General features: G+C 54.5%; 4 protein-coding genes across 6 annotated transcripts; all 4 read right to left on the bottom strand.

Moving 5' to 3' along the window:
* Positions 1-2,676: 2,676 nt before the first annotated feature.
* On the bottom strand, positions 2,677-4,432 carry LOC112899039 (E3 ubiquitin-protein ligase ATL6-like). 3 transcript variants are annotated; one of them, XR_003229967.1, is made up of 2 exons: positions 2,866-4,432; positions 2,677-2,818 (listed from the first exon to the last, which is right to left on the bottom strand). XR_003229967.1 is itself a non-coding variant. In XM_025967367.1 (1 exon), exon 1 carries the CDS (start codon positions 4,111-4,113, stop codon positions 2,968-2,970), a length of 1,146 nt encoding a protein of 381 aa, XP_025823152.1. In that variant the 5' UTR covers positions 4,114-4,432; the 3' UTR covers positions 2,709-2,967. The 3 variants fall into 3 exon arrangements, 1 of the variants encoding a protein (XP_025823152.1); XR_003229968.1 differs by having other exon boundaries at positions 2,688-2,813; positions 2,861-4,432; XM_025967367.1 differs by having other exon boundaries at positions 2,709-4,432.
* Positions 4,433-5,568: 1,136 nt separating this feature from the next.
* LOC112898781 (pentatricopeptide repeat-containing protein At5g09450, mitochondrial-like) lies at positions 5,569-7,844 on the bottom strand. Its single transcript, XM_025967070.1, has 2 exons — positions 7,422-7,844; positions 5,569-6,551 (listed from the first exon to the last, which is right to left on the bottom strand). The coding sequence occupies exons 1-2, from the start codon at positions 7,767-7,769 to the stop codon at positions 5,646-5,648; spliced, it is 1,254 nt and encodes a 417-aa protein (XP_025822855.1). The 5' UTR covers positions 7,770-7,844; the 3' UTR covers positions 5,569-5,645.
* A 626-nt stretch (positions 7,845-8,470) lies between these two features.
* On the bottom strand, positions 8,471-10,436 carry LOC112901012 (esterase OVCA2-like). The gene is made up of 6 exons (XM_025969822.1): positions 9,886-10,436; positions 9,700-9,813; positions 9,554-9,595; positions 9,331-9,460; positions 8,965-9,066; positions 8,471-8,683 (listed from the first exon to the last, which is right to left on the bottom strand). The coding sequence occupies exons 1-6, from the start codon at positions 10,312-10,314 to the stop codon at positions 8,574-8,576; spliced, it is 927 nt and encodes a 308-aa protein (XP_025825607.1). The 5' UTR covers positions 10,315-10,436; the 3' UTR covers positions 8,471-8,573.
* A 198-nt stretch (positions 10,437-10,634) lies between these two features.
* Positions 10,635-11,583, bottom strand: LOC112901632. The gene is made up of 3 exons (XM_025970582.1): positions 11,458-11,583; positions 11,153-11,339; positions 10,635-11,070 (listed from the first exon to the last, which is right to left on the bottom strand). Exons 1-3 carry the CDS (start codon positions 11,570-11,572, stop codon positions 11,028-11,030), a joined length of 345 nt encoding a protein of 114 aa, XP_025826367.1. The 5' UTR covers positions 11,573-11,583; the 3' UTR covers positions 10,635-11,027.
* Between the last annotated feature and the right edge of the window lie 675 nt (positions 11,584-12,258).

Below are 12,258 nucleotides of genomic sequence, written 5' to 3'. Positions count from 1 at the left end.
GGAGCGGCGGTCTCCTAAATCAATTGTGCAATTCACTTTAGGATGTGATTAGGACTAGGAGCCTGCACTGTCCTAAGTCTAACGACCTAAGCTAGTCTAGACTAAGCTTTTTGTCTGCCTGCATAATAAGCTCGGATTGCCTCATGTTTGTACTGTGTTTTAAAAAATACATTATTATCCGGAAAAAAAACCAAACACTCCTTTTCAAAGGATGCTCACGGTAGCAGATATATTAGCATGTGTTTGGTTTGGAGATAGGCTAGATCCATTCCTATTTTTGGGTTGGGTTTAACCCGGGTTCAACCCACATGTGTTTAGTTAGAGTGATGGGTCCAACCAAATTCTTTATTTGGTTGGAGAGATTTATAGGGATGAAATGCATGTGTATTTCACATGTTAGCAACATCCATGGACGGGCCCCGCATGTCATCTTTTTTTCATGTGCTCATCTCCTTCCTAGAGCCGCTTGAGCTCCCTGCTCCTCGCCGCCCCTGCCTCGCGCGCGCTCGCCCCTATCGGCCGCGCGCCACCTCGAAGGTGCTGGCCGCGCTGCCGCTCGTGAGCTCCGCCGCGCGCTCCTCCTCCCGGGCAAGCCGCGGCAGCCCTCGCGCGCTTCTGCTGGCCACGCCGCCCCGCGCAGGCGGGCTGCTAGCCGCGCTGCCGCTCGCGGAGCCGCCCTCCCCTGTCTCCGCCGCGGTCCCCGCTTTTCCGCCTCGCCTCGCGTCGCTTCGCTCCTCCACCGAGACACTACACCGCCGAGGTCCGCCCCCATGCCTCTTCCCGCGCAGCATCGGCCGCGACGTCCGCCGCTACGCCTCTTCCCGCCAGCGCCGGTGAGCTCCGCCCAACCCCGTGCCTCGGCCCCGCGGCGTGCCTCCGCACTCCCCCTGAGCCGGCTGCGGCGTGCCTCGGCCTCCGCCCGGCCCCACGCCAGCACGCTTGCCCGCGCCTCCACCCGCTCCTTGCGCTGGCCGCGGCGTATTTCCGCCCGCGAGCTCGGCCTCACCCATGCCCTTGAGGACAGACGCGAGACGGCACATAACAGGGTTAAAGTGGGTTGAGTTGGTCCCTCCGATGCGGGGATCATCTCGACCCGCATCTGAGAGGTATATTTCTCTTAGGGATAAACAACCCACACGTATTTACAACAAAACGCGGGTTCATCTGGATCAGACCCATCCTAACCACTTCAACCCTCAAACCAAACGCACGCCTAGAGCAGCTGAGTATTGCACGTTTGCGATCGCCTCAGAGCCGGTGCACATGGCTCTCAAGGTCTCAATTGTCTCTCTTCTGGCCAGCGTAAGCGAGTCCGCCGCTGGCGCTCGGTTGCCAGTTCTTGCACTCGTGGACGGCTCCTCCGTTCCCTGATCACAGCTAGTATGCGTCACCGCGCAGTCCGGCGGATCAGTACCGTCTGCTTCCGCTTCCGCTGCAACGGCAAGGCGGCTCGCGCGTCACAGAGAGAGCTACAGAGGTATCCTAGCCCTGCACGGAACTGGCTGGCTGACGGCTTGGCGAGGCGATGCACCACCAAGTCAGCTCTTCCATTGAGACCGGCAACTACTGCCAGTTGAGATGCCAGGAACGGGCTTGTGCCTCCGTTCGTCGTCTCGTTTGGACCTTGAAATTGCCGAATTGGGCCCCCTAGTACGCTTTGGCATGTCCGTGGTGGTGGTGATGGTGGTGGTGGACCAGCAGCTATTATTGTTGCATCTGTGTGTGTGTTTGCCTGCAATCTGGATCACGCTGATCCGCCCCAACGTGTCGACCTGCCAAGGGCCATCCCTGACCGACGTGAGCGGCCGTCCGAGCCTGCCGTCAGTTGAGCTCACGCCACAAGGCAGCTCGGCCTCGGCGTTCGTGCGCACCGTGTGGGGGGCTTAGGGGTTGTTTGGAGTGCCGCCTAACCCGCCACGGCGCGCCACACTTTTTCCGCCACAGGTGTGACGGCCGTTTTGAGCGCCACAAGTTAAGCACGCTGTGGCGGGTTAGACCAGCTAGTGCCATGCCATCGCCGCCCGAACAAAGATTTTGCACGACGAACGCGTGACCGAGGAACTGCCTGTGCTGTGCTCGAAACGATGCGTCCACGGCACTCGCACCTCGCCGGCGGGCAGCAGAACAGGTGGCTCCGCCGCCGCGCTCGGCTCGTTCCACACATGGAGCTCGTCGCTCCCTGTCTCACCCCTTCGAATAAACAAATCCCGGCGCCGCTGCCAGGAGACCCAACTGTCGTGGTCGTGGCGCCGTCTCGTCAGCGGCTCAGCGCAGGCGCGGCCCGTCGCCACTACGCGACGCGGCGCCTTTGAAAATGGCGCGACGGCCGGACGGGCGGCACCCCCCTTATCCTCTCTCATTTCTTCGCCGTTTCTTTACGCCGGTCGCCTCCCAGTACACGAACCTTCCCCGTTCTTCATACCCTGTGCCCCGAATTTTCTTTTTCTTTTTATCTCTGTCCCCGCATGGATCCTTCAATGTCAGATTGACACGAACCGGAACAAAAAGAAAAGGGACGCCGATAGGTGCATGATTTGCAGCCCCATTACTGAGAAAGGTCCTGCCAAAGAATGGTTAGCAGCGCAAATGATCTGGCTTAAAGCTGACGCATGGTGCCGCTCCCACTCACGCCGATTCTCCTACCGGAAAAAGAGAGGCTATCGCTTCGAAATCCGAACGGAAGGAACGGCAGGTAGGGGGAACCCAAGAGAAGTGAGAACCCTCCACAGTTCTCTGAACCGATCACTCTCCTTGTCAATTTTCGATCCCACGAAACCTACCGACCAAACAATTCGCCGATATGCAAAAGTAAACCAAAGCTAGAAAAGTTGGCGAAATTCAGGCCGCTATCACGCTATCGCCAAATATCCCTAAACATAAATAAATACAAATGATTAGGAAAAAAAAGAACCACAAACTTGTCGAATTTTACAGTGAAGCGCACTCGCGGTCCCGCGGAGGCGGCGGTCACGGCCGGCCCGCCGGCGGCGGCGTGGCCGAGCCCTTCCTGCTGGACTCGCCGTCGTCCCTTCCCCTCCTCGTGGACCCGTCCCACCCCTTCCGCACCGAGCCGTCGCCGCCGCCTCGCGCCCACGAGACCGTCCGGGCCAGGAACGACTGCCACCGGCGCCCGCCGTGGCTGCTCCCGCCGCCGCCGTTGCCGAAGCTTCCTCCACCTCCTGCTCCTCCCAGGCTCCGTCCGCCTCGGGAGCTGCCCTCGGAGCTCATGTCGGAGAGGTTGATCAGGCTGGTGGCGTGCCGCAGGCGGCGGGACCGGAGCACCTGCTCCCGCACGTGCTCCGGCAGCCGCAGCGTGAACCTCTCGTGGTCGCCCTCCTCCGCCGCGGCGGCCGCCGCCGCGAAGAGCGAGTGGCCCGTCGAGTGCGACCGCGGCATCCTCGCCGCGCGGCGCGCGCTGCGCAGCATCTCGAGCTCGATGGCCTCCTCCTTCCGGTCGTCCTCGTCGCTGTCCTCCTCCTCCGAGCCCTCGTCCAGCACCGGAATCGCCACGGCCTCCGTCGGCGGCGAGGGCTGGCGCTGCTCCTGCGGCGACGGGGGCGCCGGTGGCGTTGCCGGAACCGGAGCCGGCTTCTCTAGGTTGGCGCGGCAGAGCGGGCAGGTGACCCGCGACTGCAGCCAGGGGTCGATGCACTCCGGGTGGAAGGCGTGGGAGCAGTGCGGCAGCAGGCGGAGGTCGTCGTCGTCCTCGAACTCCGTCAGGCACACGGCGCACTCGAGCACGCCCTTGCCGATCTTGTGCGCCACCACCTCCCTGTAGGACACGATGGGGAACGTGGCCACCACCGCGGGGTCCAGCCCGCGCTTCCCCCTCCTGGACGGCCCCCCGGCGCCCGCGGCCGCCGCCGCCGCCGCCTCCCCGTGCGCGCCGGGGTCCGCGAGGCGGCACTGGTTGACGTAGGCGCAGACGAAGAGCAGGAAGAAGAAGACGCTGATGGCAACCGTGATGAACGTCGACATGGTGCGCCCGAACGGCGTCGGCTGCGGCGGCGGCGGAGGCGCCGGCGGCGGCGAGGGCGGAGGCTGCGCGTCGCCGACGGCCATGCCGGCGCCGAGGAGGCAGAGGACGAGGAGCAGCTCCCGCGTCCCCGTCATCGCCCCCAAGCGCGGAGCACGCGGGGGCGCGGAATTCGGGGGAACGGCTCCACTAGCGCCGCCGAGGCCTGCTAGCTGCGGTGGGACTCCGCTTTGACGACACGAGGAACCCGGCGTGCTCGCCTCGCCTCGCCTAAATCCCAGGCCCGGACTCGCCCACGCCCACCCCGCTTTCTCCTCGGCGCCTCTTTGCTCTTTCCAAACGTGCCTTTTCTTTCCCCTTTTTCTACACCTGGACTGCGCCTTTTGACAATTGTAGGGTGTCACTGTGCTACCGTGATTTTGGATTCGGGAATGGATGTCGTGGCGTGTGCCGAGTGTTTGACCTTGGGAATATCCTACAGGTTTACCCAAGGAGGTGTGTGCAGTGACGGTGCCCAGGGACGCAGCTGAAGAAAAGCCTAGAATACTTGGAAAAAAACTCGTCAGTGGTGTGTGGTAACCCCGTCTCACCGGTCACTGCAGTGCACGGGGAGAGGGAGCATACGATACGAAGCGCTAGTCAGGATGATTCCCCGAGCCGGGGATGCCTCTCCGACAGCGTGGATTCGCTGCACCGTCTCTGCGAAACCGGACAACGATTCACACGCAGGAGGGTGACAGGAAATTTGCCGCCGCCGCGGCGCCGGGAGCGGGAGGCCACCTCACGCCGTCCCCATCGTTTCGTTCCTCTAGGATTCTGCTTTGACGACACGAGAAACCGGCGTTCCAGTGGTGCTGGTGCGGACGCCCAAATCCCACGTCGGAGTTCGGCGGATCGCCTCGTCCGCCCGCCCCTCTTTCTTCTTGCCGATCCCTGCGCGTTGCTCTCTCCAAACCCGCTGCCACCTCTCCGTTTCTGGCTTTCTGCATCTGGGATTCTGGGTGGATCTTCTTGACTAATTCAGCGTGGCTTCGTTTTCAAAAGAAAAAAAAATAGCTTGCCACTGCGTCACTCCGATGCAGGGGAGGCACGTTTTATATCCGCGCCGAACGAAGACTCGGCTGCTCGGCGTGTGCTGGTGTTCCACACCCGGAGTATTCTGAAGCTTCGGGGGTTATCAGAGCAGGTGTACACGGCGATGATTGCCGAGGCAAGAAAGGCATCGAAAACAGTAGAGAAAACCCTTGTAGATTGTAACAGGTCTCGTTACGCACAGATCACAATCATTGAACAGCTCGTACCCGTCAGTCGATCACCATCCTCGTGGCGAGAACGTGGAGCGTGAGACAAGCAGTAAGCGATCAGCAGACCAGGTGGTGGCTTCCGCCAGCGTGCGGTCGCTGTACCTGTCGTCTGTGAAAGCTAAACAAGAGCTACGTATACAGGTAGTTGGGCTAGGCTAAGATCACAAGAAGATGTCGACGAGCGTAGAGAGTTTTCAATGCACTTCATCATGCCACGAACCTGGCAATATATCATCAGATACGTATCTTTGCGGCCCCCCCCCCAAAAAAAAAAACCCTGCGAATTGATTGGCGGTATACAACTCTCCTAATCTCTTATTATTCCTTCATCACACAGCAAGGACAAGTCGAGAGAAACTCGACAATCACTCGGCTACAGTTGCCCTGCTCGTCAGTATACAACTCTTCTGCAGCATCAGTTCTCGAAAGCTCTCTGCCGTGTCGGCGAGGCCGGCGCTCAGAAGCGCGTCGAGCAGCCTGTTGCAGGCCGAGATGTCGAACTCCGGAGCCTTGGACCGCTGCCACTGGTCGACGATCTCCCCTGCGTCCTTCACCCGCTCGCACAGCAGGTAGGAGGAGATCACGCAGATGTAGTTCCGGCTCGTCATCCGCTGGGAAGTCATAAGCATCGACTTCCATATGTCCTTTATCCTCTCCAGGTTGCCGAGGCCGGCATGCAGCAGGACGAGGAAATCATAGGTTATCCACTCCCTCTGGCTGATCTTTGCCTCGGCTTCCACCAGCGAATTTCCAGAGCCAACAAGTTGGCTGGCATCAACATAGACAGCGGCGAGTTTCCGGTACAGCGTCCATCCTTCTTTGGAGTTTGGATCCTTTGACATCTCATCGAGAATTCCTTTGAAGCCCTCAAGATCCATGGAAGCAGCTGCGGCACTGACCCGGAGATTGTAAGTGAAGAGATCCGGAGAGACATTTTGCCTTCTTAGTTCTTCGGCAATGACATGAACTTTATCAAGCTCCCCAACAGAAATGTACAAGGTCATCATTTCATTATAAACCAGGACATCCATGGACAGGTTTGCATCCTTCATTCTCCCAAACAGCCTTTCAGCTTTGTCTGTCATCTTTGATCGAGCATAGGAATGAAGAAGTGCTGTGTAGGCTTCTAGCGATTTGGCTTCAGGTGGAAGCTTCTCAAAGAAATCTTCAGCCGCATTGGCACCAAAAACTCTGGTAATCAAGTCAATGCGCATTCCATAGTCACTCTCAGATAAATCTGACTCATGATGTGTCTTCATCCAGTCTGCTACCTGTAAAATGTGCAGTTAATAATTGTTGATGCAATTTGATTTTTTTTTCTAGAAGGAGGGAAGATAGCAACCATTGGCAAAATATATCGCAGTGCCAGGGTATAAGCATAAACAACCAAATAAAACAAAAGGGAATGAATATGTGCTATAAGCTACAGCATGGTTATTCTGGAGGGATCTTTCAAGGGTTAGCAAAAGTTATCATATAAGATTGTGACACAAAACCATTTAGCAGAAGTATGATAAGATAAGACAACGATAAGATTCGATGGGTCAATGTTGCGAAACAAAAACATGATAGTTAATATCAGATAGCATTAAAATGGCACAACAACAAGTACAGAGAACAGTTCAATTGGCGAAATATTGATTCCTAATTATAAGATCATATCTGTAGCCTCTTCCATCATACCAAAGTAATAAGACTATACTAGCATCTTCATAGCCACCCTAATCATACGAGGAAGGAAGCTATAGCACACCAATACAATTCAAATTCTAAATACTTGGAATGAAGCTTCCTAGAGTAATACTGCCTGATATGGCAAATATATGTAACACCATTTCCTTTCAAATGTTCAGATTAACCCACAACAAAACCTGTTTAGAAAACCTTGACTTGTTTATGGAGACAGATGCATCTGCCGCGGCACTTAGAAGTCAGCAAACAGGCTACCAAACTATCTTAATTATTCAGCCAGACAAACCTACATCGCGTGCACGTCACAACCATTTCCAGAGCAAAAGGAACAGCTCACATCAGTAGACCACAGTTTAGCGCGGGCGGCACAGAAAACACACTAAATCCTGGCAGGCAGGCAGCGCAATCGGAATTCGGAAGGGGGTAAAGGGTTCCGCGGGCGACCGAACCTCGAGGGCGTGCTTGTAGCGGCGGACGCGGCTGAGGTCGCGCGCGATGCGGCGGAGCTCCGCGGCGGGGGCGGCGCGGCCCTCGCCGGACCACTTATCGAGCGCCGCCGTCGCGCTCCGCTTCGCCAGGCCCAGCCGGAAGATGCGGCTGCGCAGGTCGTCGCCATCCTCCACGCCGCCAGCCGCTACCGCGCGGTCGTCCACGGCGGCCGCGGGGGCAGGGGTCGCCGCGGCCTCGGATGAGAAGGGGCCGTGTCCCGCGAGGACGGAGCGGCGGAGGGGGATGCCGGACCCGCCGGGTCGCTTGGCGCGGGCGGCGGCGGCGGCTCGGGGAAGCACCGCCGCCATCTCGTGTGATTTCCCGTTCGAGCGAACCGTGCGAAATGCGCAGTGTTCGCTGACTTTGCTGGGCCGAGCTGTAGGGCTGAGACGGAAGCCGCGTGGCTGTAAGTAACGTTGGGCTGGATTTCAACCACGCACGACGGCTTCCCTCTCTCTAGCGGGCCTCGGCAGTCGGCCCGCGCTGCCGTACGCGGCTCGCTGATGCTTATCTAGTTATCTCCTTAATCTTTGCTAAACAAAAGTAATCCCCTTAATCTCAAAAAAAAGTGATCTCCTTGATCTCAAAAAAAAAATCTAGTTATCTCCTACCCCAATCCACAGACTCATCTCGCGGTTGAAATTGATTAACCTGTTTATAGCAGATCACTCTCTATTATGCAACCATTAATTCAGAGTTCTTTAGCAGTGGCATTATTTTCCATTCCTTTTATCGGTTAAAAGAGAAAAACGCGCAAGCACCAGTAGGCACACACACCATGCTCACACATCACACCAACTAGGCACGCATGCTCATCACATCTAGCAAGCCATGTAACATGTGCAGCACACGTTTTCAACACTGATGGACGCACATTCTTGTTCGCTTGTGTAAATACGTGGGGCATCATGCCAAAGTGCCAAAGTCCATCCTAGACGACCAATGAAACAGGATGGTGGTTTTTGATAGGGACTTTTTGATATGGAAATGTTCCTGGAGATGACGAGGATGAACTCAAACTCAAAATTAATCTTATCAAACTCTCTGAATTCGAATTTCCTTAAACATGTCAATTTGGAGGATTTTTTCTTCTTCTTCTAAACTTTGGATATTTAACCCTCTGAATTTGAGGCCATAATCTTAGCATCGGTTGACGAATGTTCCCATATCTCTCTCTCAATCTTGTCAAGGTAGGTGAGCATAATTTGGAGACCCTTGTCGTCTGCGAGTTACAAGCACATAGAGATTCGTTAGAAAGTGGACTGCAACAAATCAGACACTCTTTTATAAGTTGAATGCCTTGTTACTTGCGAGCTGTAGCTGTCTACTAGAAAAATGGTTTTGCTTGAGAAAAGATAAGTTTATACATGGAGCTCACCGACGTCTTTACTCTTAGTGCTGATACATTTATACTTTTGTTAATTGTACGCCCAATTTTTTGGGGATTTAAGCTGAGCATTTTCTGAAATTCTTACAATGTAGGAGAGAGTAATCCGATCTCACCAAGTTTAGGTACAGTATGGCCGGCGGGATGACGTATAACAAGTGGATCCGCAAATGCTTCTACAAGCTCTTCACCGTGAGCCTTTGTAAAGTCATTGTCACCTGCACACAGTATTCCGTGTGTCAAAGAGAGCATGCTTGGAACATATGGATTTACACGAAAGGGTTTGACATTCCTGCTGGAATTACTGAAGAAGTTCACGCATTCACAACTAACTTTTGTTTCCCCTATCACCTTTCTGACAATGCTGCTAAGAAAACCTAGCACAACCGTGAAGCGGCTGACAAATTTGTGCAGAGATAGCCAAGGATGAGCAGATTTTTGATCTTCCACAAACAGAGTATGAAGAAGTATGGAGGACTTACCAATGAAGTGAAGCGACGGGCACATGATCTTGCTGGCGAACGCCCTTGCTGCAGCCGGCGGCGCCTGGATCTTCCCCCCGGACATTACCATCACGCACTTCACCTTAGCAAGCCCATTGAAGGCCAACCCCTGCCGGAAAACGCAGAAACGAGTTTGCAAAATCAAGCCGCGACCGTCGGACATCATACCGCTCCTGGCGCCAAATGCCACAGCTCGATTTACCTGTTCTTGGAGCCCTGTGAGCACTGCAGATACGACGGCGCCCTGGTAAGAATTTAGCATCCATCACGGTCGTTAGACATCGATGGAGGAGCAGTGATCAGGCACCGTGCAACGGGGAAGCATTAACCGGAAGGTAAATCAAACACCTGGGAGAAACCTAGCAGTCCGTCGAACGGCCCTTCTCTGATCATCAGCTCCTCGAGGTAGGAGAGGCACATGTCCAAGTTCCTGCACTCGATGGGATCCTGTCCCCCCGAGACCTGAAACAGCGGAGAGGAAATTCGTCAGCAGCCGGCGCTGCTACTTGCTGCTGGTGGGGGTGGGGAGCGTACCTTGCCGACGAACTGGAACCACTCGTAGTAGGGCGGATCGAAGATGTCGGCCACGGGGGACGCGCCCTCGGCCAGGAACGGCCCGTCCGCGAAGACGAGGTCCAGGCGGGAAGTCACCTCTTCGGGCCACCTCCCCACCACCTGCCGCCGCATGATCTCGGCGCTGGTCCGGAATCCGTGCAGGCACAGGAGCCGCGGCGGCCGCCGCGCCTCCTCCTCGCCGCCCAACGACGACGCGCGGGCGTCCCGAAGCCGCAGCCCGCGGCGCAGCCGGCGAATGCGCTGGGGAGAGGGCGCGGCGGCGTGGGTTGGCAGGCGGCAGGGGAGCGCTAGCGCTGCCAGCGAGACGGAAGCCGGTGGCGCCGCGGCGGAGGCCGCGAGCTGCCGCGGCCGCGAGCACCTCCCTGGAGGAGTACGGATCAAATCCATGGCGAGGAAGGACAGAAACGGGGGCGTGCTGACACTGTTTTGTTCTCCACAGGATTGGTGCTCACGGGAGATCCCTGTTCGCGGCGCCTTCTTGGAAGAAAATGCACAAAGGGACCAAAGATAAGAGATTTGCAGAGTCGTAAATGTAGCTTCATCGGCATCTCCGTGCACGACTTACACGAATCAACTCTTAATCTTACACAGGATGCTTCAAAAGGGACCAAAAGAATAATGTTTCGTAAAAGCAGTTATCAATCAAAGATAGCAAGTCATCACTCAAAATTTCAAATGAACTCTCAAGGTTTGCAAAACATGGCACCGCTATCGATTCCCAGCCTCAAAAACACATGGGTACAGGTAGTTTAGAACAGCAGCAATATAGGAAAAACATAGCTATGCTTTCCACAGTACCCTCATGACTGATTGCCAAAAAATTTCAAACCGATGTGAAAACGTGCATGTGTAGAAATTGTTGAAGATTCCTTATGTAGAATCGCAATTTCCTCATGACAGATTGGCACCAGGTTCTCTACGTATGACTGCCACCGAACCGCTGTTTTGGCCCCACATGTTGGAAGCTTCCATCCTGTGGATCATCAAACTCCCCATCCTAAGCTAGAGCATGCCACCAGGCTTCCCCAAAATCATGCTACACCTACATAACAAGCACTACTACTAAGCCCTGTGCATCAATCCACCCTCAACTGCTCATCTCAAGGGCATGATGTGAAGCATCTGGTGTATAGATGAGTTCTCCTGAAAGTATATAAAAGAAAATCAGCAAATCAATAGGAAATAAAACACATTAGAAACTAAATCAATCAGCAAATCTCTGAACTGGATGTTACGATCAGTAAGAAACATCTCCAACACAGCCTTTATTCCTTCTGTAGTAATGGAAACAGTGAAGCCAGGTGCACCTCCAGTAAGCATTGTGGATACTCCTTTTCTACTTAATATAGGAGCCCCTGACATACCACTCACAGCGACTCCCTTCATGATAACATCAGTTCTCTGTCTAGATCCTATTCAATTTTAAGAAGAAAATAAAAAAGTGTCAGAACAGAATACAGGTTACACAACATGTGAATTTGTAATGAATAAAGTATACAAATTAAACCAGAAAGGTGACTAGAAAATTACGTGACAAGGCCCGGACAAGCTGCATGAAACTTTGGGATTGCATCATCATCTTCCTCTTCCCACAGAATGTCTGGTTTGCAGTTTCCAATTGATCTGTGTTCTGATCATTCAACATCTTAAGTTCTGAGAGCCGGGGGGGGGGGGGGGGGGGGCAAAGCTGACAGCCCATCAACTGTAATCAACGCAATATCAGCATCACTTCTGGAAACAAATAATAGAGCTGCTGGTAGCGCTCTCACATCATCCTCCACCACATATCTGATGCGCAAAGTATCATAGGGTTTGAATTGGACGCAATGCCTGCAGGTGATAACTGATAACCACTGATGCATCACCACTTTTTCTAATCACAAACCCTGATCCGAACCTAGCACCCGTCTCTTCATCGTAACCTATGATAGTAACAATGCTGCACATCGCCTTCTTCACCTCCTCCGAAAGCATGGTTGGTCCTCGTCCTGTAAGCTACAATACGAACCGAGGACGAAGGGAGCTTGTTTTTTCTAATTTATTTTTATCGTTTTAGAGTTCCACGTTAGCGACAATATCGTCTGGCGTGGTGGAGGCGACCTGTAACAGTGCCAGCGGCCCTTGTAGTCAGGGGTGGCAAAGGGTTTTAAATTTTAAGATAGATAATCTAAGAGCCCGGCCCTAAAACGGCGGGATTAGGCTCTAATTTTATATAATTTTGAGCTAAAAATATTTAGTGCTAAATTGGATTATGACGCGAGTATTTTGGTCATAATCCGTTACCACCCCTCCTTGTAGTTGCGTCCAGACGGCAAGCGCGCACGCTCAAGC

This window comes from Panicum hallii, chromosome 7 (assembly GCF_002211085.1).
Source record: "Panicum hallii strain FIL2 chromosome 7, PHallii_v3.1, whole genome shotgun sequence".
NCBI classification, from domain to species: domain Eukaryota; kingdom Viridiplantae; phylum Streptophyta; class Magnoliopsida; order Poales; family Poaceae; genus Panicum; species Panicum hallii.
The sequence above is the reverse complement of the archived record's forward strand: the minus strand, read 5'-3'. Positions and strand labels throughout refer to the sequence as shown.

Excerpts from the sequence above, each read along its gene's own strand:
- LOC112899039 (XM_025967367.1), bottom strand. The coding sequence starts at position 4,113 with ATGACGGGGACGCGGGAGCTGCTCCTCGTCCTCTGCCTCCTCGGCGCC.
- LOC112898781 (XM_025967070.1), bottom strand. The coding sequence starts at position 7,769 with ATGGCGGCGGTGCTTCCCCGAGCCGCCGCCGCCGCCCGCGCCAAGCGA. Across the intron at positions 6,552-7,421 it reads GCTACAAGCACGCCCTCGAG|GTAGCAGACTGGATGAAGAC; the intron begins GTTCGGTCGCCC and ends CACATTTTACAG.
- LOC112901012 (XM_025969822.1), bottom strand. The coding sequence starts at position 10,314 with ATGGATTTGATCCGTACTCCTCCAGGGAGGTGCTCGCGGCCGCGGCAG. Across the intron at positions 9,814-9,885 it reads GGTTCCAGTTCGTCGGCAAG|GTCTCGGGGGGACAGGATCC; the intron begins GTACGCTCCCCA and ends CCGCTGTTTCAG. Across the intron at positions 8,684-8,964 it reads CCATACTGTACCTAAACTTG|ACGACAAGGGTCTCCAAATT; the intron begins GTGAGATCGGAT and ends TGTAACTCGCAG.
- LOC112901632 (XM_025970582.1), bottom strand. The coding sequence starts at position 11,572 with ATGTTGAATGATCAGAACACAGATCAATTGGAAACTGCAAACCAGACA. Across the intron at positions 11,340-11,457 it reads GCTTGTCCGGGCCTTGTCAC|GATCTAGACAGAGAACTGAT; the intron begins GTAATTTTCTAG and ends AAAATTGAATAG. Across the intron at positions 11,071-11,152 it reads CTTACTGATCGTAACATCCA|GAGAACTCATCTATACACCA; the intron begins GTTCAGAGATTT and ends ATATACTTTCAG.